Source organism: Chrysemys picta, chromosome 2 (genome assembly GCF_011386835.1).
Source record: "Chrysemys picta bellii isolate R12L10 chromosome 2, ASM1138683v2, whole genome shotgun sequence".
In the NCBI taxonomy this organism is placed as follows: domain Eukaryota; kingdom Metazoa; phylum Chordata; order Testudines; family Emydidae; genus Chrysemys; species Chrysemys picta.
In genome coordinates, this window is record NC_088792.1 from 196,582,617 (window position 1) to 196,607,758 (window position 25,142).

General features: G+C 40.5%; 1 protein-coding gene across 3 annotated transcripts in view; it reads right to left on the reverse strand.

The window, feature by feature from the left end:
- The window catches only part of CCDC102B (coiled-coil domain containing 102B), a 362,186-nt gene that overhangs the window by 235,808 nt on the left and 101,236 nt on the right, over window positions 1-25,142 (reverse strand). For all 3 annotated transcript variants that reach the window (XM_065585187.1, XM_005281488.4, XM_065585188.1), the window contains exon 5: window positions 20,211-20,327. In XM_065585187.1, the coding sequence (XP_065441259.1) occupies window positions 20,211-20,327 (117 nt within the window). The remainder of the gene's footprint in view (window positions 1-20,210; window positions 20,328-25,142) is intronic.

The following is a 25,142-nucleotide window of genomic DNA, read 5'->3' on the forward strand; positions in this document are numbered from 1 at the left end:
GAGCATAAGCTTTCGTGGGTAAGAACCTCACTTCTTCAGATACAAGTAAATGGATTTCCATTACTTGCATCTGAAGAAGTGAGGTTCTTACCCACGAAAGCTTATGCTCCCAATACTTCTGTTAGTCTCAAAGGTGCCACAGAACCCTCTGTTGCTTTTTACAGAAATTCGAATGTTTATTTTCTAAAAGATTCCCTCAAAAAGTGGGACCCATCCTTCTGACCTGGCTATAATCCAATATCTGGGTCAGATAGTCAAAAGAGTAGTAAGTCCAAGTACTGGTTGTGCCCAGCTAAAGATAGACCAGTCTTTGCTAATGTTCCTCACATCCAAAAGCAGACATTATCAATGAGTCATTCTGGTGATCTCACTTGTATTTTAGTTGTGCTATTTAATGACATTTTAAACCATTAGGGAGTTTGCTTAAGTAATGGGCACAAGATCTGATTTGTAACTCAAGGGAAGATGATGCCAGGAGACAGATGAAAGAACAGGCAAGTCAATTTATAAACCACTGATAGAGGCATGAATCAACATGAGATTAGGCAAATGAGAAAGGAAAGTATTAACAACCTGTGCCTTACTAAATAAAAGTCTATTGTGATTCTCAAAAGGAGAATGGATCTGTGTCCTTGATTAGCCAAAAGGCAAAGAATTTACAGTAGTAATCTTTAGGCTTTTGGTGAACATCTAATATAACATCCTTTCCCTGACTCCTTGTCCTCCAACTGCCTCCTGCAGAAACTTAACTTCGCAATAAAAGTTGAAAATTCCAAGAAGAATTTTCCTTTCTTTTGGGTTGCAATAAGTTGCCCCCACATTATATTGTAAAGTTACAATGAATTTTAGAGGATGGTGAAAGGGCTTCTTGAAAATCTAGTAAGAACAGAATCATAGCTATTTGGCTATTTGTTCCAGTAACAAATTAACATTTGCCTACAATGATCTCATAATGTTTTTTGACTAATGGCTGAATGGTTTTGGCAAATATTTTTGACCTTAAAAATAAACAATTTAGGGGAAAGAAGTTTTCAACCAGTGCTTCAGGCCCTTACCTGGGATATGGGAGGCCTGGATTCAATTCCCCCTTCTGTCTGATGTGGAACAGGGATTTGAACTTGAGCGTCCCACATACCAAGAGAATGCCCTAGCCATATGATATGATCTGGTGGGACAGTCAGTCAGTCTCTATGTGTATAAATAATTAAGTAATTGCAGCAGGGTTTTGAGCTTGCAGCTGTCTCATACATCATAGGCGAGAGCCATAACAACCAGGCTACAGAGTCAGTCATTTTCACACATTCTCTCTCTAGCCCAATGACTATTTATTGTCATTATGAATGACTATGAAATGCCAGTATGAATGTTTCATTTGATCCAAAAAATTTTTTTTTAAATTTTCCAATTTTTTTGCAATTTTAGGATTCCGTTTGACCTAATCCATTTTTTTATGAACTCCTGACAAACTGAAAAATCAGTAAATCCATTAGCTCTACTTTGGCCCCATAGTTTAGGAAGCTATTCAGGTGGCAAAGAGAACCAGTGAAGACTTTTGAGAACTACTGTTAGAAATAGGTGGGCTGTCCATCCCCAGAAGTTATTCTGAGGATAACTAGACAGACCCAAATATATTGGGCAATGACTGCAGAAGAAATCTGCAGGCTGCTTTCCCTCATAGGATTTTTCATAGATATGTTTTCAGTTTCCGGGTCTGAATCAACCTGAACAAAATATCCAAAATAAAACCATGAGCTAAGGAACAAGCCTATTGGGGGTAAATTTGTGGATTGAAAAGCCATGTGAAACAAATTTACAGGCAAGGAGATTAGTTGAATGCATGTGAATTAGAGATGGTGGGTTTCACATATCTTTTGACCTGCGTTGTGCAGGAGGTCAGACTAGATGATCATAATGGTCCCTTCTGACCTTAAAGTCTATGAGTCTATGAGTCTAACAACTAAACTTGGTGTTAACCCATTGCAGGCATTATGGAGTGAGTACAATATTGAAGCTTGAGACCACTTTTTTGCTTTTGATTGCGGTCTATTAAAGCCATATCAATAAAGAAAATCTTCAATATCCCTTTTCTCAATATCATCTTTCCCAGTTCCCAGATCTGGGCTGGAAAAATAAAGGGTTTAGCTCCCCATTCTTCGGATAAACTTATGGATGCCAAATCTGTCATTGTTCTCCAACCGGCTGCAAACACTAAAACATTAGTCTTGAGGGAAAACCAAATAGCACTACTATGGGCTAGATGTTAGAATAATGTAACCTCCACCAAAAACTGAGTTTTTCACACAGGACTTGGGTTCAAACACAGTGCTGATGTTAAAGCGCAGTACCCTGGGGAAGTATAAACCCCTGCAAGTAATGACATGTCAAAAGCAAACCAAAATTACTTCTGATGATCTCAGTGTCTCGACCACCATTATGAATCAATATTTGATTGACAGCCAATAATAAGAGTATTACTTTATACATTGAGATTCCTTGAGCATGAAAAGTACTGTATACCTTAACATCTTTCCTACTCAATTGGCTTGAGGCTTTTTGAACAAAAGCTCATAAACCTTAAATCTCTGTAAGCCTTCACAGGTGGAGTTCACACATACCATTATTTATAAGAACATATTTTGTTCCAAGAAACATACAAAATACTCAAATACTTTTTGCACTGCACATCTATCATGTAAATTCAAGGATTCTCACATCTTTTCCTTAAGTACCTCAAAAGGTGCTATTAGAAATCAGATATGCTTGCCTACAAATGCCACACAGAAATCTATTTTAATGATAAGATGAGCCCTAAATCCAAAGCTTCTCTACTCAATAGGCTGCACAATAATCCATGAACTCCCCAATTTGGGGCTTCAAAATACCAAATCCAAACTTTTCCAAATTCAAGTCTGTGACAATTCTTTCTGTCACAGTGATAGCTCTGAGTTGTGTACTCCAATACAAACTCAAACCTTGATCAGAAGTTTAAGTTTGAGGCCATCTCTAGCGATATTCTACTAGATCATTAAAGGATCACAAAAGGCCATACAACACTTGAGAAATATTGATTGTCATACCACAAAAAAGCAACACAGTTCATTGAAAATTTTGAAGAAAACTGTGATCCTTGTGCTTGAAGAGTACAAAGAGGAGAGCTCCTCTTCAGACCCTGATGGAGGCACTTTTAAATGACACTCAGCATCCACAATTGGGTTAGATTTTTAACCCATCTTTGTTCCCATTTAGGCACCAAAGTGAGTTGGACTAGATTTTTCACAGTGGGTGCAGAATGTTTTGAAATTCAGGTTTCAATTATGAGTACAGACGCTCCCCGGGTTACGCAAGACCCGACTTATGCAAATTCCCACTTACAAAAAAAGTTCCATAAGCCAGAAATAGGATTTTCGAGTTGCGGAAATTTTTGTGTAATGTACTGGTATACATTTCTGACTTACGCAAAATTCGAGTTATGCAAGGCTTTCCGGAATGGAACAATTGCATAAGTCGGGGGGCATCTGTACAGAGTACTTGAAAATGTGGTCCATAATATTTAAAGTCTTTTATTACACAGCTATAGCTGTTTTATGAGCAATCATAACATTACATCTAAACACTGGTCATCAAAACAAATAGGAATCCAGGCCTAGAGGGAGTTCAGAAAATATGCTACCCCATGAAAGGATATATATGAAAAAGGAGATAACTGAAATTTACACTTGCACTGGGATTCAGTGCAACATGAATGGCTCATGCAAATCTTAATGCAGTTAGCTGTGTGAACTCTGTTTCCCCCAGATAGGAAAACATGCTTGTTCTATGCATAGATGTGAAAAGCCTGACAACTTAGTCTGACCTAGAAAACTCCCTTCCCAAATCGAACCTTATCTCCACAAAACTCACTTAACTCTATACCGCAATGAAACAGCCCCTTAGCTCCAGCCCCGGGAACCAGAGTCAGTTGGCAGAGGCCAACCGGGGTTTTTAATTACAGTGTAGACATACACTGAGGGTCCTAACAAAACCATCTGCCTAAAGAGCTGACTCAAATTCCAAGAGAGCAAATTCATATTTCTGCACTGATGTCTTACGCTAAATCAATACCAATTCATTCTTGGCTGGATTCAAGTAGAGCAAGTTACAAAGCCATCCAAGACTGAATTTGAGTCAAACAATTAGACAGAAAGGAGACTATCAAGTGAAGCTCTGATCTATAAGATATATTTACTTATTATCTGCACTCCTGTGAAATCTCAATTCATAGCTGCTATGATGAGAAACTTCACATTGTGTTCCTATTATGTGTTATTGATTAACACAACAAGGTCTTTGGCTACCAGACATTGATTTGTGGATCTCCCAATATGAAATTTGTACGTTGCTAGTCACCTTTCTTGCTATACAAAACAGTACCTAAGAATGTCTTCAAGTTGTGATAATACTTTTTATTTATTTTTATACACCTAATACCTGAAGGCATCTAGATACCATCACAAAGAGACACTAAAATATAATCATTGACAGGTAATTGGGTAACATTGATTGTATTACTTATACATCTCAACCCTCAGCTCCTCCAAATTTCAATATTGCTCATTCTTCCAAGTAACCTTCAGAGTGTTGGAAAATCTTTACTGGCTTTTTGTTCTGTTGGATTATTCCAACACAATAAAAAGGAATCCCCGGCATCTAGTCTATATGCCACCTTCCATGCAACAGTCTCAAAGTTGCATTTAAGAATGAATCCTGACAATCTTGTGAGCTAGATTGGCATTAACCTAATTTTACAGATGGGAAAAATGAAGCAGAGAGAAATAAATGGCTTCCTCAACTTTGTGGCTCAGCTGGGAATAAAAACTTCTACCTCCCAATCTTGTGGTCTGGTCATAAGATTTTTCCTTTCCGCTTAAAAACAAAATTAGAAGCATTGCCGAAGGAGACAGGACACATTTATATGAAAGTAATATATGTATTACCAAGGGTACTTTTGATACTAGAACATTTCTTATTCATAGTATAAGTAATACAGATGTTTACAAGTCCTTAAAGAGAGTTACTAGATGCATTATTTTTCTACATTAATTGTTCCAGTGGAAAAATATTCACTATATGTCTTACATTTGAAACTGAGGAGTACAATGTTTACCTTCCTACAAAGTGTAAGATATGAAGTATGGTTATGTTAAAGGAGGTAGATAGGTGTAGTCATCTGTAGAGCATAAAGTAAAAATTGCCAATAACATTGGTGATATGGTAATATTTGTGATGCACAAGTTTTTGTCTTTCTGGGTTTTTTTAATTGGGCATTTTAAAAATACTTCAGTTTATAGCTATGTTTATGAATGCAGGTTCTGTATTTAGCTTACAGATACCAGCATATTTATTTGTAATCAGATTTGATTAATAACAAACTGGAAAGGCAGTTTTCATTTAAATTCATGAATAGAAGAGGGTTAATGCTCCATAGGTAATGTGTGTTATTTAAATTAATCATACTATAATAACAGAACTCTCTGAGCAGGCCTTCCCCACTGTCTCATTGTCCTGGATTGGATTATTGTGGGTATGAGGCATCACAGAGGATTTATTGATGTGCAACCTAGTTCTGGGAAAAGCTGCAAGAAAAACTGTCTGGCTACTTACTTGTACTTACATTTGGCAATGAGGTAGGTCAATCCCACTTGTATCAAACACCACTTCATCTGTGTTTATGGTTCACACAGCAGTACCAGATCAAAACCATTTCATGTGATATCAGCACTCTCATTTACTATCAACTCCAGTTCTCTGACTAGCCTGGTGAATCTGCAGCACTGCAGATGGCCTGGTACTGCATGGTTCTATACATTCATGTATGCTTCAAGGCTGTAATGCTCTTTTTTTTTATTTTATTTTTTTAAGGAAACAACCCATATAAATTCAGTTATTTATCTTATAAGTTGTTTTCACCTATTGGACCAGACATGGAATTAAAACATACCATAATGTCTAACTGATACCTCATAACAGTAGTAATGTATTGCTGCTTAAATGCTATCAAAGAGAGACCTGGGCATGCTATGTTTGCAATTAGTATTACATTTTAGTATGTAGTAAATAGAAGTACTGAACAATAGGGATACAAATTAGTTTCAGAGATCTCTATTCATTAGCATTCTACAAAGAGATGATTCTGAAGATGCAGTATTATATTATCCCCCTCTTCAAATATGAAATAAAGAAGTCCACATTGGAAAAGCATCATTTGAGAATGCATTTTTTCCTTGCTATATCCTTTCTCAATCCCTGTGGATCAACACTATCATCTCACTTCTCGATTACTGCAACCTCCTTCCTCTTTGACCTTGACAAACGCAATCTTGCCCCACTCATATCTCTTCAGAATGCTGCTGAAAAGGTCATTTTCTTAGACTGTCACTTTGACCATGTCACCCCCTGTGTGGGCTGCCCCTTCTCTACAGTATCAGACATAATTTGCTTGTATTCACCTTCATGGCCAATCCCCACCCTACCTGCATCTCTCATTCACTACTGAGCTGTCAGTACTGGCCTCCAGTCAGCCCATGATGCCAGTATCTGCTTACTACTTGTTAAATTTTCAAACACTTTGTGCTTTCTCCCATGCTGCCCTGCATGGTTGGAAGATGCTCCCCGTAAACCTCTGCCAAACTACCTCACTATCCACCTTCAACCATCCCCCCATAAACCTCCCCCAAACTCTTCTTTGCTGTGTGGTGCCTACAAAAACTTAACAGTTAGGCTGCCAGTGTTCAGAGACAACTATCTATCATGCTGACCAATACTTTTGCATTGCTTCCTTGTACTCCCCCTTCTGTCTGTCTATTTATAGCCATCTTTTGTCTCTTGTCATACTTAGATTGAAAGTTCCTTGGAGTGGGGACTATCTTTTTGTGCTGTGTTTGTAAAGCACTTAGAATAGTAGGGTCCTGGTCCATGGCTGGGGTTTCTAGATGCTATGATAAATAATATATAATACTGAAAAAATATGGTATTTATATTCATAGTGAGAGCTCCAAGTAAAATATTTGCACACACCCTCATTCACCTTTGATCCTAGCATCTGCACCATTAATTTTACATTTTGACAATAGATAGGTAAACGGCAGAGTTAAGCAAAAATCAGGAAGGACTGGAATTAAGTTAAGAAGAGCAACCCTAACCTGAAATACTTAATGATCCCTTTCATATCTCTTTGGGTTGAAAATCTTGTAAGATTATGCTCTGTCATAAAGCATCCAGGACTGCTAGGTTTCAGACCAGCAGAAAATGCCATAAAAACAGCCTCTCTAATTCAGTGCTTTATTTTCCAGGGAAAATTAAAAGCAGTGGCCCCTGACAATTTAAAAAGTTAACCAAAAACTATCTGAAATCCAGGAAAAGGTTCAGGGTTGGAGTTAGTTTTGGACAAAGATTTTGATTGGTTCTTATTTTATCTGAACAAAGTCACCAAATTCCTGTTTTCCGCTTGTGAGCTACATTTGTTTTGTGGAAAAGGAAAAGATCATATAACTAAGACAACCTTCTTAAAAAAAAGTTACTCATGCCACGGGCCTCTTCAGACTGGTTCTTTACTAATTTCAGTGAGACAAGTATGCTCCACTTCACTCCCCTAATCCTCTCACTTCTCTGGCAGGGCCTGTTCCATCACTGTGCTAGAGCATCCCTTAGGGCAGTGCTTCTCAACCTTTTTGATAACAGGAACTGGCTTGCTGCCTTCCTAACCCATGTCAGGTCGTGCCCTAGGACATACCTAATTTGTGTGAGCCTGCACACAGCCACCAGGGACTGAAAACACAGCCAAGGAGGGGGGTAGTGTAGATCTATCATGGCCACACCTCCTTTCTGTTACACAAAGAGGGAGAAAGGACCGTCATGGGAATCATATCAAATCTATGAGTGGAAGGTGAGCTTTGCACTGGGATGATCCTCCTTGCACCAGTTAAATGGACTTTAGAGCTAAACATTGCTAGCAGTGCTGCATAAGGAAGATGTACCATAATCTAAATGCTGATGTTTTTGAAGTGCTCTATTGGAATACTTTTCCATATATGGAAAAAATATTACCACCTAGTTTTCCAGAAGATTTTCCACAGAAGGAGATATGTTGTTGCAAGTGTTTAGAATAAAAATACATTAGAGTGTCTTAGAATAAAACTAAAATACAAAAAGGGAAGGAAACAAAAGATGAACAGTTCAGCCTATAAATACTGTTATGACAATTAGAGAGACAAGGTGGGTGAGATAATAAGTTTCATAGGACCAATTTCTGTCCTGGTGAGAGAATAGCTTTCGAGCTGACAAAGAACTCTACTTCAGGTTTGGGAAACATGCTCGGTGTCACTGCTAAATACAAGGTATAACAGATTGTTTAGCATAAGTAGTTAACACATAATTCAAGGGACCATTCAGGGTGAAGTGGCCCATTAATGCCTCTTCAGTCATTTAGGGGTGGGTAGTGGGTTATAGATTATTGTAATAAGCCATAAATCCAGTCTCTCTATTCAGTCCATGTTTTTTAGTAACAATTTTAATGACAACTGAAAACCACAGTATTATGTCAGATAATTTCCCCACACTCCCTCAAAAAGATGAGTATCTTCTTCCCAAATCATTTTCCTACCTAAGTGAATTACACTTTGTTTTTCAGTAGAAGGATCAAAACAGTGGGGGAAATACAGAGTGAGATCAAACTGCAGCCATGAGCAAGCCACTGAACTAGACTGTCACATAAAGGTATGTAGTAGAGGGACGTGTAATAGAATACTTTTTCCCTTTAAGACTAAACAGGGAGATCTCAGAGGCCAGGTTACACCTTTCCTGGATTTCTACTACTGACAGAGATACAGGAACAATAGATGCAGCTTCTGAGAGAAAGGAATTGGTCACAGGACTGTATCTGGAAAATCCTCAGCCTACCATTCTTTTTAGGGGTTGGGACAAAGAACTTGTAGTATGGCAGGACTCCCTTCTAGTTGGAGTTATGCTGGTAGGAAGAGGCCTGGATGCTAGCCGCTATCAAGGACAAGGAGAATTAAATGTGGCTGTTCAAACTATTCTGCAAACTTCAGAGAGAATTTGGGAAAAGCCCACCCCAGGGGGGACACCTGTGAAAGCAGGGAAATTAGGAAAAGGACTTCCAAGCTGTCTGGAGTGGCTCATGACTGTGAATGACTATTTCAGGGGAGGCTGTTAAAAACAGGGCAGATACCCCACACTAGTGGTATGTTGTATACTTAGTAGGAACGTCAACCGATTAAAATAATTGATTGTGATTAAGCACACTATTAAACAATAATAGAATACCATTTATTTAAATATTTGTGGATGTTTTCTACATTTTCAAATATATTGATTTCAATTACAACATAGAATACAAAGTGTACAGTGCTCACTTTATATTTATTTTTGATTATAAGTATCTGCACTGTAAAAAAACAAAACAAATAGTATTTTTCAATTCACCTAATACAAGTACTGGATTGCAATCTGTTTTATTATGAAATTTGAAGTTACACATGTAGAATTATGTACAAAAAACTGCATTCAAAAATAAAACAATGTAACATTTTAGAGCCTGCAAGTCCACTCAGTCCTACTTCTCGTTCAGCCAATCACTCAGACAAACAAGTTTGTTTACATTTGCAGGAGACAATGCTGCCCGGTTGTTGTTTATGTCACCTGAAAGTGAGAACAGGTTCTCTCATGGCACTGTTGTAGCCAGCATTACAAAATATTTTCGTGCCAGATGCGCTAAAGATTCACATGCCCCTTCATGCTTCAACCACCATTCCAGGGGACATGCATCCATGCTGATAATATGTTCTGCTCAATAACAATCCAAAGCAGTGCGGACCGATGCATGTTCATTTTCATTATCTGATTCACATGCTACCAGAAGAAGGTTGATTTTCTTTTTTGGTGGTTCAGGTTCTGTAGTTTCCGCATTGGAATGTTGCTCTTTTAAGACTTCTGAAAGCATGCTCCACACCCCATCCTGATCAGATTTCGGAAAGCACTTCAGACTCTTAAACCTTGGGTTGAGTGCTGTAGCTATCTTTAGAAATCTCACATTGGTATCTTCTTTGCATTTTGTCAAACCTGCAGTGAAAGTGTTTTTAAAATGAACAAGTGCTGGGTCATCATCCAAGACTGCTATAACATGAAATTTATGCAGAATGCATAAATGTAAAACAGAGCAGGGGACATACATACAATTCTCCCCTAAGGAGTTCAGTCACAAATTTAATTCATGCATTATTTTTTAACAAGCGTCATCAGCATGAAAGCATATCCTCTGGGATGGTGGCCGAAGCATGAAGGGGCATACAAATGTTTAGCATATCTGGCACATAAATACCTTGAAATACTGGCTACAAAAGTGCCATGCAAATGTCTGTTCTCACTTTCTGGTGACACTGTAAATAAGAAGAGGGCAGCATTATCTCCTGTAAATGTAAACAAATGTGTTAGTCTTAGTGATTGGCTGAACGAGAAGTAGAACTGAGTGGACTTGTAGGCTCTGAAGTTTTACATGGTTTTGTTTTTGAGTGCAGTCATGTAACAAAAAAAATCTACATTTGTAAGTTGCATTTTCACAATAAAGAGAGTGCACTACAGTACTTGCATAAGGTGAATTGAAAAATACAATTTCTTTTGTTTATCATTTTTACAGTGCAAATATTTGTAATAAAAATATACACTTTGATTCAAATTACAACACAGAATACAATATATACGAAAATGTAGAAAAACATCCAAAATATTTAAATAATTGGTATTCTATTGTTTAACAGTGTGATTAAAACTGTGATTAATCACAATTAATTTTTTTAATCACGATTAATATTTTTGAGTTAATCGCATAAGTTAACTGTGATTAATTGACAGCCCTAATAATTAGATTTCACCAATCCAGTATCAAGTGTAAACTCCCAAAGTACTACAAGTCTTATAATGGAGTCACAGACAGTCCCCTTAGACACTCCAGTCTATCTTGCCATCCAGGCAAGCTGGACTTGGTGATAAATGGTCACTTACACCAAAAATCACAAAACACTCCAGGTTACATCCAGTCCCAAAATACCAGTCGATTTGCATCGTAGATTGCACACCAATGACAGTGGTAGCCAGTTCTACAGTAAACTAACTAAAAGGAATTAGAGTTACTAAGAGGTTAAAGCAGGTAAAAAATATATGTATAGGTGAGTCATAGTCTAGAATTCCAAGTGATATTCCAGCTTCCCAAAAGATTCTCAGGGCTACCCAGAATAACTCTTGTGATCTCCATCTTCTTGTTCAGTTATTCTGCCCTGTTAGAATCCAAACAGTCCAGAGATGAAGCTCTTTTCCTTTTGTCCATACATACAGCTTCTTCCCACAGAAAACAAACTGACAGGGTCACTACTTACACAAGTTTTTCTTTGATTGGTAGAGAGAGAGAAGTGTATTTAGGGCTGGTCTACATTACACAGTTAGGTCGACATAAGGAAGCTTATGTTGACCTACTTATATATGTGTCTACACTAAAGCCTCTCCCCCACTCATGTACTATCCCGACATAATAACTCCACCTCCGTGAGAGGTATAAGCCTTACGTCGGTGTTGTTAGGGCAACACAGTGTCTGTGTAGACACTGCATCCCTTACATCAGCTGTTGGCTGTCTTGTCAATTTCACCGCAGGTGCTGTGAAATTAACAAGAAAGCAGGGCAGCTAAAGCCCAGCTGCCCTCCAATCCCAGGGAGAACTGGGCAGCTTACACACACACCCCGGCTACCAGCTGGGACAAGAAGCGCGGGTGCTTCCACCGCCTGCTCGTCTCTGGGAGCGGTGCAGACCTGTCAATTTCATGGCTGCCCGAACTGTGAAATTCACAAGGTTGTCCTGCTCCCAGAGGGGAGTGGACAGGGGGCATGAGAAACTAGGGCATCTGGATCCCTCTCCCAGGGGGCAAGATGTTCTGGGTGGCTTCTCCTGATCCCAGCAGGAAACAGGGACTGGTGCAGGGTGGGCAGCCCATCAGAAGTTCGGGAGCCTGTGAGGGAAGTAGGGAGCTGCAAGTGGAGCTGAGAGATTGGATTCTCAGCTCCCCACACTGCCCCTCTTAGATCAGTGGAAGTGGTGGACTTAGGTCAGTGAGGACACACACCACTGACCCAGGAGGGTACTGTGGACATGAACCATCACAGTAATTACTGTGGTGGCTGTAAGTCAAACTAATATAGGTCGACTTACGTTTCTAGTGTACACATACTCTTAGCGTCCTAGATATATGATCATCACACACAGTGACCAGTTGCCTTCCAATGCACAAGAATTAGTACTTTCCTGTTAAAGTTCTTCATTTGTGTTTCAGAAGGCTTCTTTCTGGTTTGATGGGTTATTTAGCAACAGAGGTATACGCAATGTAAATGGTTGTATTGCATTATAACATGGGTTGTTCAATTTTATTACAAATTTTGTTTAGCTATTAGGCTTTACTATCAGCCTAGCGTAGAATGAGGTGAAGTCGATTTAAAATGCCTGTAGGACATGCCTGGCTCTGAGCTATAGCCTGCTACAGGAAGTGTTTGTGTTTGCCTCCAACACAGACATAAGTTTGCGGTGAAAGTATGTGCCTTCCCTTCTGCTTTATTTGTTATTACATGATCATCATGTCTATTTCTCTCTCTGTTTTCCATTTTGCCAGAATACCTTCCACCACTATTAAGGCCTTTCGCTCAGCATGGTTGACTGATGGTTACAATGGATATCAGAAAATAACGTTTTGGATAACAGGGCTTTATTTATTTATTGGACATATCAGCCTTGCTTATCCTCAGTGAAGCATTTATTTTTAATGTCATCTGTCTTTGTATCAATAGTCTACAAGCAACCCTAATGTGACCTAGAGACTTGTGTCTTCGGGGGGCATGATTCCTTGTTGAACCCAACAAAAAGAAGCCTCGGGCAACCTGATTCAAATAACTACAGAACAGCTGTTTTTAACTTGAACAGATCAGCATTGAAAAGTTAAAATCAATAACACTCTTTTGTGTTATAAACAGCTGTTTTACAGCCATTTCACTGGACTTAAAATAGAAAGAATGAATGTACATTTTAAATATTACTGTCACCCAATTTTGCAATCCTTACTTTATACACAGTACATAAATGTCATTTAGAGCTCAATTGTCTGCAACTTGAAGGAAGAAGTATACTCAGCTGAATCCTAAAGCAGCAAGGGCTTGATTTCAACAATGGATTGTTGAAAATTATGTACTTATAATAAACCATAAACAGTTGTAGAGCAGAAGTCAGTGAATCCACAGGGCCTAATACTGCTCCCATCCGGCAGTTGGACCCACAATAAAGGGTGGAAAATTGAGGTTCCCCACACTGCATTTACTTCAGATTATGTTTGGTGAGGAAGGGAAGAAGTGTTTCCTCCTGTGAAACACAAGTAGATATTTTTGGGCTCACAAAAACTGCAGGTATCTGGGTTTTGTTTACAGTCACAACCAGCCATAGGCCGCATTAGCTTATTACTCACTAGTTGCCAGAGCAATCAACATTCCCTCGCACAAGAATTGTGTTTGCATTGAAACTAGGGTGACCAGATGTCCTGATTTTTGTGTCTTTTTCTTATATAGGCTCCTATTGCCCCCCACCCCCGTCCTGATTTTTCACATTTGCTTTCTGGTCACCCTAATTGAAACTAATAAAATCGGGATTCCCAAACCCTTTGTAAATCAGTCTGGCAACATACCAGGACCCTGAGATTGCACTTAGTTTGCACAGTATTGTAACATTGTACCCCACTGTTCTTAGAACATGTGGAATTTTGGGGATATTCTGCTTTTTTTTGCTGACACTGAAATTAATGGCAAGACTAAACCCCTTGCAGCTAGAGTCTGAAGATCAAACTAATTAAAACTTTTAAAATATAATGAAGTGTGTCTGAAGAGGATTCCATTTTACCAATAATATCCACGTTTTTAGTTATGAATACTGCTTTATGCAAATATCATTAGGGAATATACATATTCAAATAAGGAAACATTTTAACATAGTGTGAAGGGTCCTGTACTTCATAATTTTAAAGGATTCAAGACATTAATTTAGGACATTAATAGTGAGAACCCTGGACCATGGAGTGAGAGATTAGCCACATAGTTATGACAATAAACTCTGAAGCTGATTTGTAACAGTATTAAGGAAGGAGGAAAAAACAGGAATTTGGGGTGTTTTCTACTAAGGGACAAATATATAGATAAATCTTTCTTGAGTAATGATTTCAATGGAACAGAAGATATTAAACTACTGCGCTGATAAAGAAACTCTCCCAGCCATGCTTAGTTTGAAAAGCAAATTGAAAGAGGTATCTGCTAAGAGGTAAGAACTGTTACTACTTTAATGTTTTTGCCGAGATATTACTAAGAAAGAATATACTATTTTGCCCCTCCAGATACAATTTAGCACCAAAGCTGTTGCATTCCTAAGTAGGATTTGGTATTTGGCTGGCCCAAAAATAATTGGGCAATTGAGTGTTGTCAAATAAAGTAAAAGGTTGTCAAATATTTAAGAGTGCTAATTTATTAGAACAGTAACAAAACAAAACAAAAAGAGTAAGAGTTTCAGGTCTACAACAGACTTAGCCTTAGATACTTATGCTTAATTACAAAAAAGAAAAAAAAGCCACATGTTGTTAATTTTAAACAGAAAAATACAAGACACTATGAAGAATTATTACTACTCCTTTTAGCAATATTAGGGTAGCATTTAAATGTGACCATTATTCAAGACTGAACAGTTACAAAAGAAAAAATTAAATTAAAACAGAAACAGAACAAACACACAGCAATTATAAAAGAAAAAAATCATTTTAAAATGAAATTATAGTAGGTAGGCAGCAGGCCAACTTTTCAAACCTCTTTTTCTTTATCATCTTCATCTGCTTCATCTGTATCTTTGTCATCATCATGAAATTCACTAGTATCTCCTTCTTTCCCTTCATCTGATGAATACTCTTCATCTACCATTTTCTTCTGTAATCTTGATTGGACTATACAGTCACAAGTTTCCTAACAGTGGAGGTTTTCAGTCTGTTTTCAAATGGATGCTTCCCCAAACTAGCCAGTTTCATTCCACACATGCAGTAGTACACAGAAGTGTTAAAAAGTATTTCTGCCACTGTAGCTGGAGAGCAAAGAGAACGACACAACACTTTGTACCATGATAGAGCAAGCTGTTTTGATTCACCTGCTGGGATTGCACTCCACATTGTTTTATGTCTCAACAGGGTGCTTCTTGCTTTATAATTTGCTACCTCCATCAGTATTGTTTGTTTGTTTGTATATCCTTTAAAATTTGCAACAGCCACTATATGTCAGGAATCAGGGCCTGCAGGAGAGCCAGTCTCCAGGCAACCTAACAAGCACAGCTGGCCTGTAGTAGGCTACCTGATTGACTACAGCCCAATCAGTTGGAAGACAGCAGACTTGCTCTTAAGCCCAGAAGCAGCAGCATTTCAGTGGCAGCTCAAAGCATTCAGCCATAGCTGTGATAGCTCCTGTGCTTGCTTGTCCCCAGCCTTGCCCCATTCCTGACCCTCGGCTCTGACTTCAGCCTTGACCTCCAACTCCAGCTCTGACCCTGGGCTCCAATTCCTGACTGGCTCCTACTCTAACCAGTAGGCACATCTGACCACTTTCCAGTCATTGACACTATGAGATCACAAGCTGGCATTTGAATGCATCATTAGAAAGGCCTTGACCATGGAAACATGGATCAAGAAGGTGGACAGCATTATGGGTGGAAGTGATTTCCCCCTGATATTATTTTGTCTACAAACGTTTTCTCTTCTGCTTTTGTAAATGGACTGGGTTCAGTATTCTCACAAGTATGTTCTTAATGTTCAAGAACTTGTTCTTGGCACCGGAAATTGTAGAACTAACATTTTACATATTCTGAATGGACTGAGCTATGAATTGAAGCAATGAAATGCATTTTGAGATTCATATCCAAAAGACATCATTGTCAAGAATGTCAGTGCAGATTACTTGGGGCCAACACTCAGACACCTTTTCTTCAACAGCATCTGACTGAACAGCCTTCTATCATATCTGAAGATCTTTGAGGCATTTAATAGAAGATGCCCATCAAGTATGACAAGACTTACTCAGTGTGGATGAAATTGGGGGCTGTATTAAATGATGCTGGAAAATGGCTGCTGGTACTATTGGTTTTTGAAATAACTGACAATACTTCTCAACTTTTGATACATGTGATGAGAAAGCTGTCAGATCTTCAGCATCACTGATGAAAAGTTGCATTGTATGAGCAATACATCCAAACAGAGAAGGCGTAGATTCTCATTTATCAACAAAGCCCAAGCAGTTTTCATACTAGCTGCGTCATCAGTCACAAGCAAATTAACCTTCTGTGGACCGAATTCATGGTTTACATATTTAAACTGGACAGCAATGTATTGAGCTATGTGGCAATGTTCAGTTGTGCATTGTAAGAACACTTGTTGTGGAGCTGTTACCATGAAGTTGATGACACCCTCACTGCAAATATTGCTCCATCCATCAGACTCATGAAGAGCTTTTATTTTTCACATTGTCTGCTTTGGCACTCAGAAGACTTCCTGCAAGCCATTTCCTACTTGGCACTTTGTAAATTGAATACATATAAGATTTTGACTACAGACACTCCCCAGCTTATGCAATCGTTCCATTCCGGAAAGCCTTGCATAACCTGAATTTTACGTAAGTCGGAAATGTAAATTGTGCAAGCATAAAAAACAAACAATTACAACATTTTCTGCTCTAAATCAATCTTCTTTCACTTACAAACTGGTCCTGCAATCTTGCTATCACTTGGTCGCTTTCCAGGTGTGATTTGAATGAAATAATAGGGTGAAATAACAGAAATATTATTATTGCAGTATCACTGAAATAACACGAAACTGAGAGGCTGTGAGAGTGCAAAGCCTTCCCTTGTAGGAGATGCTACTGCTGTATTCCTCCACACACCGCACTACAGTACAGTACTTTGCGTTTCCATATGCTACGCAATATTTTCCGCAACTCAAAAATTGTATTTATGACTTATGGAACTTTTTGCGTAAGGTCGAATTTGCGTAAGTCAGGTCTTGCATAACCCGGGGAGCTTCTGTATATGAAATGGAGTATTGCTGGCATAAATACCTCTAGCAAACCTACAGTCAAGTTTGTTTTTCTGGTCATGGGATATTCTATCCAAAAACCTCTCAATACCAATTTGACGATCATCTGAAGACCTTCCAGGCATAGGCGTTAGAATAGCAAAATTCTTATTAGAAGATGAAGGAATGGAATTAGCTTCACTTTTGTTGTTACTCATATCACTATTTTCAACAAAAGAGTCCATGCTTTGTGATGATGCTGGCAAAGATGAAGTAGAAGGAGAATGGACAGAAGAAAACAAAGTGGCAGAAAAGCTGGCGGTGCTCCTGTGCCTAGCCCCTCTGCCCTGATTGCAGTCCAGGCAGTGACACAACCCCTCACTAATCTGGATTGTATCCCAGAATGTGGCAGTTGGTACAGGATTTTCTTTCATTCCCCCAAAGTCAGAACACACTTTTTAAATGGTGCTCTATCATATTGAAATGTTTTACAATTAGTCAATTAAAAAATAAATAAATTAGAGTGTCCCTTTAATTCCTTTTTTTTTTTTTTTGACTAAACTCATGTCTGTGATAGGGAAGAGCCCTGTTTGGTAACTGTGCTTTATATGTTGAAAATAATGACAAAGTAGAACACAAAGACCTCTTGTCTCAGTTCTCTTGCTCTAATGGGGCCTATGGGAAGCTGGTTTTAGCATGCAGTCTGCCTGGGAATTTTGCATACTCTTTTACTTCCCATTCATACAGGCAACATGAAAAGTGGAGCTAGAGGCATTGCTCCTCTAAGCACATATCTGAGCCATCTTTGTCCTGAAGAGATAGCATAAATGGCAATTCCCTACCAGCAAATGTTTTGTGATCTTGGAATTAAAGCACATATGAAGTATAAATTAAGACTTTTGTATATAAAGAAAGGCCACAAAAACCCAAGGAGCACAATGAAATGAAAGAACTATCTCACAGCCCATCATCAGTGTATCTGAGAATCCCAAGTATTTATTGATTTAAGTCTAGTGATGTAGTTTTATTATCTGCATTTTATGAATAGGAACCTAAGGCCCAAAGAGTAAGTGACTTGCCCCCATTACACATGAAGACTGTGTCAGATCTAAGAACTGAAGGCAGACTCAAGTCCCAGTCCTTTGCATTAACTAATAGATCATTGTTCACCTCTGCATTATTAATATGCTCTCTCCAAACTTCTTTTTGTATCAGGATGTTTAGTTACTCTGAACAATATGGACACATAACATGAACTTATGTCAAAGATTACTCACAGTTCTATTCTGATTGTCAGGAGCCAGTCTTAAAATTCAGCCAATCATAGCTAAGTTGTGCACAGCTGTTCCATCTGTGATGTTTCTCACAGAAACTCGCATTACCATCCCATCACCACCCTACAAAAAGCAGTGCCAGGCATGGGTTCAGGGTGATACAAATCCCTTCTCCCAGCCACTGACAGGGAGCAAATAGGAATGGGAGGCAGTAACCAATCCACCATGCTCCCTATAAACATGTGATAGGAAGCCCCCTTCATACAAGAGCTCTATTGCCAGGTAGAGGAAGCAGCTGGAGAGGGGATTCAGGAGCAAGTGGGCTTGGCTACCTGTGTTGTTTGGGTTTACATCGTTCATCTCACTTAGTGTTCTGCTGCCACCTGTTCTCCCTGGTTGTTATTCTGCAGCGGCTATGAGAGCTGAGTGAGCATTGCAGAAGACCTCAGAGTCTGAAAGGATCAATGGCAGGGCAATCCCTGCTGCCTGCCTCTGTGAAATTCTAACAGTGCTGCTGTCCCATCAGGCAGGGTGGTGGTCTACAGGCATAAATGTCACTCAGTGGGGGTGATCTTTGGCAGTTCTGTGCAATGATTAATACTGTACAGATGACCATCTCTGGATTACTTTTTTCTCATCTAAAAAATGTGAACAAAGAGTTCCAGTATCCATGATGCGCTCTCCATGCAGGAGGAGACATATTCTTGCCACAATTTTATTTGACAAGTATCTCAAACATCTGTTCAATACAAGACAAAAATAAAATTACACTGTTTGTTTCTTACTGTGAGAATGTCTTCCAAGAACACCATTAAGTCGACCAAAAGCTATACCAAATGTATGATATATGTCACTGGATCTGACAATATCTTGAGACACCAAACCTGGCAACAGATTGAACTTATTAATGAGTTTTTACTCACAATGAGACATGCATTTGAGCTCAGGCATCTTTGGAAATGAAATATTTCTTCCTTTCTGCACCATTCAAATGTATCTTAGTCTGCTGCAAGCTGATATCATTGCACAATGTTATTGTTAAATGCCAACAAATCAGTAATTTTTCTCTTCCTATTTTTTCCTTGCCTATCTGCTATTAGAGAACTTTTTGTTTGTACAGGAGACATTGGGCATTACAATGATTTGTACCAGGGCCGGCTCTGGCTTTTTTACCGCCCTAGGCAAAAAAGCCACCCACCGCCCGCCCCCGCCCCGCCCCGCCCCGCCCCCCACCCCCTCCCCCCCCCGCGCGGCAGGGGAGGGCGCTGAGCCCGGCCGCGGGCCACAATCCCCGACCGGCCGGGGCTCTCCGCTCTCCCCAGCGGCCAGAGCGCCGGGGGGAGGGCGAAGAGCCCCCGGCGGCCAGAGCGCCGGGAGGAGGGCGGAGAGCCCGGCCGGGGCTCTCCACTCTCCCTGGCGGCCAGAGCACCGGGGGGAGGGTGGAGAGCCCCCCGATTGGGGCCCCGCTCTCCCCGATTGGGGCCCCGCTCTCCCCGACCGGCCGGAGCACCGCGGGGAGGGCGGCGAGCCCAGTCGCGGCCCCGCTCTCGGGCCAGAGTGCCCCGCCGCACCTCCCCCCTCCAGGCACCGCCCCAACCACATGCTTGGTGGGCTGGTGCCTGGAGCCGGCCCTGATTTGTGCACTAGTCGTTAAATTTTCCAAAGATACATAAAGTTACAAAACTGAAACTTCATAGAAACTATTATTTAATATATATGCAGAGTTATGTATCTGTACAAGAAGTTAGAGATGCCTTGGAAAAACATTACCTCTGCTCTTAATTCACACATCTTTCTGTCCATATTGGTTCGGGCACAAGTTTCATCCTCTATATTTTCAAAATTCCTTTCCACTTCATTTTGGTGTAGGTCAGGTAGTATGTTCAGCTAAAAGACAGAAGTTATTTAGCATCAGTAAAGAACTAGGAAATGTGCTCCCATTAAACAATCCTGAACAAAATCTCAACAGCCAAAATTAAATACAATAACTCCTCACTTAATGTTGTAGTTATGTTCCTGAAAAATGCGACTTTAAGTGAAACGATGTTAAGCAAATCCAATTTCCCATAAGAATTAATGTAAATAGGGGGGGTTAGGTTCCAGGGAATTTTTTTTTTTTTTTTTTGCTAGACAAAAGGCATTATATACATTTTAAACAATTTTAAACAAGGAATTTAATACTACGCTGTGGGAGGGGAGTAGTGTGCATGTGCTGTATGTTTACAAACATACTATACATACAGTACAGTACTATAGTTAGGAGGTGCCCCGGCCTTACCCCACACAGGCACAGCCCACTGGCACTGGAGATGAGGCAGGCAAGGAGGCTGAAGGTGCTGTAGGCTAGGAGAAGCACGTTGCACAGCAGCGGCAGCTTCCCCTACTCTGCAAGCACCAGGGTCGGGGAGGGGGGTCAACCCTCAGCCTGCCCACTCTCCCCGTTACCCCAAGCCCCCATCCTTGTCCTGCCTCTTCTCCCCCCCACCTCCTCCCCCTTTACTTCCCATGCTGCATCTTCGCTCCTTCCCTTCCCTTCCCTCCCTTCTAAACGCCAGAAGCCAGCTGATTGCCGCTGGCAGGAGGCAGGGGAGGGAGGGGGAGCCTGCACACTGAGTCCTTGCTCCTCCCCCCTCCCTGGGACAATCAGCTGGCTTATGGTGTTTAGGGGGCAGGAGGGAGGGGGGAGGAGCGAGGACTCGGCACGCAGGCTCCCCTCCCTCCCCCCCCCTCCTGCCCAGGACAATCAGCTGGCTTGCAGCGTTGGGGAGGCAGGGGAGGGAGGGGGAGCCTGCGTACTGAGTCCTTGCTCCTCCGGCCTCCGGCCTGCCTCCGAAACGCCGCAAGTCAGCTGATTGCCACAGATGGGGGGGAAGGAGGGGGAGGGCACTGATCCGCAGGGTCTGCTGGTGGGTGGGAGGCACTGCGGGGGGGTCGTAGGGAGGCTGCCAGCTGTGGAGAAAGCAGGCAGCCAAAAACAACATAAGAGTAGAGCATTGCAGAACTTTAAATGAGCATGTTCTCTAATTGATCAGCAACGTAACAAGGAAACAATGTTAACCAGGAGGACTTAAAGTGACGAGTTACTGTACAAACAAATATGAAATGCTTTCATGGTACCAATGATAGTTCACATATTTATAGCTCTGGTTCTACAGATGCTGCAAGTGTATAAATTTCCACTGAAGTCAATCAGGTGCCAGGAAAAGGCAGTAGTTCACCTACTACGCATTGCATGATCAGAACACAAGTGTACATTCAGTGGACAATCCTTTTGTAAATCAATTCAGATGAGGATCTCCTTCAAATGCCTGTCCATATTCACAGATTCCTACTCATGCCTATTATATGAACAAAAATTAAAGGATCAATATTAACTTGATTTTTTTAACTGATTTTTAAAACCATGATTTCTGGTAGAGTACCCTTTAAGTTGTATGATTTTATTTATTTTGAAAAGTTTTTTCTGCTCCCTGTTTCTAATAAAATAAAATAAAATAAAATAAGGAAAGGAAAGGAAAAAAGTGATCTCTCCCCCTCGACACCTTTTTCAGAAGGAAAAAACTGACCACTCAAAAGAACAATGGAAATGACTTGACAAAATAGTGAAATAAACTGGAGGGGAAAAAATCAGTGGTTTTGGTGAACTTATTTCAGTTACGGTTATCTTCCATGTTACTTGTAACTAGACTAGGGGGAAAATATAGAGACAAATATGATTTTCAGATTGACAGTGTATCACAACTGTGATGTGGGTGATCTGAGCAGAAATCGAGAGCCAGGAGGCAGGCTGGGTCAGGTTTCCAGGAGATCAGAGGGGCACCCTGGGAGTCAAGCCCAAGAAGTGGTCTGGGTCAGGGTTCTAGGAAGTCAGGGTCAGGCAGCAGAAACAGGTATTGCAGGGGAAGCAGTCCAGAGCAGGGAAAATGCCACCGATCACTTCCTCTTCCTGCTTGGTTTAAATAGAGGCAGGGAACCAATCAGTATCTCAGACTTTGTCCAACCAAATCCCAGGATTGGAGTCCTCTGCCAAAGTAGAACTTCAAGTTCTAGCAACTGTTACCAGGTCATTGGGTGGCAGGTCAGAACATACTGGCTCCCTAACACAGTGTCTCTCAAACTAGATCTAATAACACTATTCTAATCTTTATAGCTTCTTTTATCCAGAAAAAGGCGACAAAGAGTCCTGTGGCACCTTATAGACTAACAGACGTATTGGAGCATGAGCTTTCGTGGGTGAATACCCACTTCATCAGATGTATTCACCCACGAAAGCTTATGCTCCAATACGTTTGTTAGTCTATAAGGTGCCACAGGACTCTTTGTCGCTTTTTACAGATCCAGACTAACACGGCTACCCCTCTGATACTTTTATCCAGAAAGAATCCCAACATGCACATTTTTCCAAATGATTTATAATCTTACATCTAAAATTATGACTGCGCAATGAAGTTTGGATCTGCACTTTTCTTGAATTTGGGAGTGTTTGGATATGGGATTTTGGCTTGGACCCATTTCTGCGTATAATGGAATTGCTTCTTACATGACTGAACAGTTGCTACTTCTAGGGTGAACCATAGTAGCTCTAATGTAACACAGCAGCACCACAGAGTATGTTAGTACAGGAGGCAGAAGTACATTGGCTCATGGAATCACAGTGTGAATATTAGTTAGGCAAAATGTTATCACTCTGATTGGAGTGTGGCTTAGACACATTTAAACCTAACCTCCTGCTCTGGACAGCTGGAATTTATAATTTCTTATTTATATGATGAGGTATACAGTTCCTTTGGGACAGTAACGGGCCATCTTTATACCCATGACATCCAGTGCCTCGTATACCTGAGAGAAGTCCAAGAGACAAGTTTGGGCTAAAAAGCAGTGGACTGAGGAGCACATAATTACATTTGGTATTAGGGCTTGTCTACAGGGTGCATTAGTCCGCACTAGGATTTTCAACCCTTCAGTGCACACTAGCACGTTAGCAAAATGACTGGTCCATCTACACCCAGCTGGTACACACTGTAAGTTCTATAATGGCCATTAACAAACTTCTGTTTCAAACACTGCTATGTTAATATGCCCTAGGGAACTTTTAGTGCATGCCAGTAGGATCCACATGTGCCAGTTAGTGCATAAACACACTAGTGTGCACTAGAATTTACTCCAGTGTGGACTAATGCATCACGAATACAAGCCCTTTGGGAAATTATGGCATTAAGAATCCGGGGTGGCTCTAGCTTTTTTGCCGCCCCAAGCACGGCAGGCAGGCTGACCTTGGTGGCGCGCCTGCGGGAGGTCCCCGGTCCCGCGGATTCGGTGGCATGCCTGCGGGAGGTCCGCCGGTCCCACGGCTTCAGCGTACCTGCTGCCGAATTGCCGCCGAAATCATGGGACCGGCAGACCTCCCACAGGCATGCCGCCGAAGGCTCCCTGACTGCCGCCCTCGCAGCGACTGGCAGGCCGCTCCCCCATGGCTTGCCGCCCCAGGCATGCACTTGGAGTGCTTGTGCCTGGAGCCACTGCTGTTAAGAATTATATTGCCTAGTGCCTGATCCTAATCAGAAATGGACTGGAACTCCTGAAATGTGAAAGGGCCTGACTTCCCCTTCAGCTCCATGGACGTGAGGGAAAAGCAGTTATTCTCATTGCTAAATCTAAATCATAGCAGGCAAAATTTAGCTAATTTTTTAAAAAAAGAAATATTTGATTCTCTCTCAGGGAGGGAAAGATAAAAACTCCTTGAGAAATGGTTGTAAACCATAGAGAGGACTCTTTGCCCCTGCTTTATCCTGAAGCCAAATAATTGTCTATGTATGGTTTTTTTTAATTAATTGTTTTCTCACCCTTCAAAAGTTGACAGTAACTAGAGTAATTCATGGGTCTGCTATCATGTAAGCAGAAAAATCTAATCCCATAAATGCCTTACTTACAAAAGGGTTTGAAGGGTTGGGTCTTCAATATGTAACCCATTTTCAGAGAAATTTTATTTTCCTTGTGACAAAGGCACAGCATGTTTGTGGGGAGAATTCCCAGGGCACACTTTGGCTGTGCCACACTACAAATGATCACTTTTGCTGTTTGATCCTTGACTAGTGACACTAACATTTATAGCTGTTTGTGGGACAGTAATATTTGTCATATCAGAACAATACATCACTTTAAAATAAGAGGGAAAAATAATAGGTCAGAGGCATTATAGTGGAAAAATATTTTTTCTGACGAGAATGAACTTTAAAGAACACCAAATACATAAATATATGGAATCAATAAGCTACAGACTTGAAAACAGACCAAAACCCCAAAAACTTCCTGCAAAGCGCACAGACTGGGAACTAGAAGCCTGAGTACTCTTGCAGGCTTCAGAGGAAGAATAAGTTGCCCTGAACTGTGACAAGAGGAGGGAAAGTTCAGAGAGGAAAGAGAGCCTATTCCCTCGACACATAACAATGACAGTTTTTTAATATCTATCAAATGGATTTGCTAAATTAAACGTGCAGCGTGCTGTTAGGGGAAGCAATATGCACTACATCAAAATAGATACTGTAACGGCACATGGAGTGGCACTGAATGCTTCTGTATCTTTTTTTTTTTCTGTATTTGTATAGTGCCTACCACAATAGGGTATTGTTCCATGACTGGGGCTCGGAGATGCCACAGTAAGACAAGTAACAATTAATGTTATTAATAATCAAATACATAGGT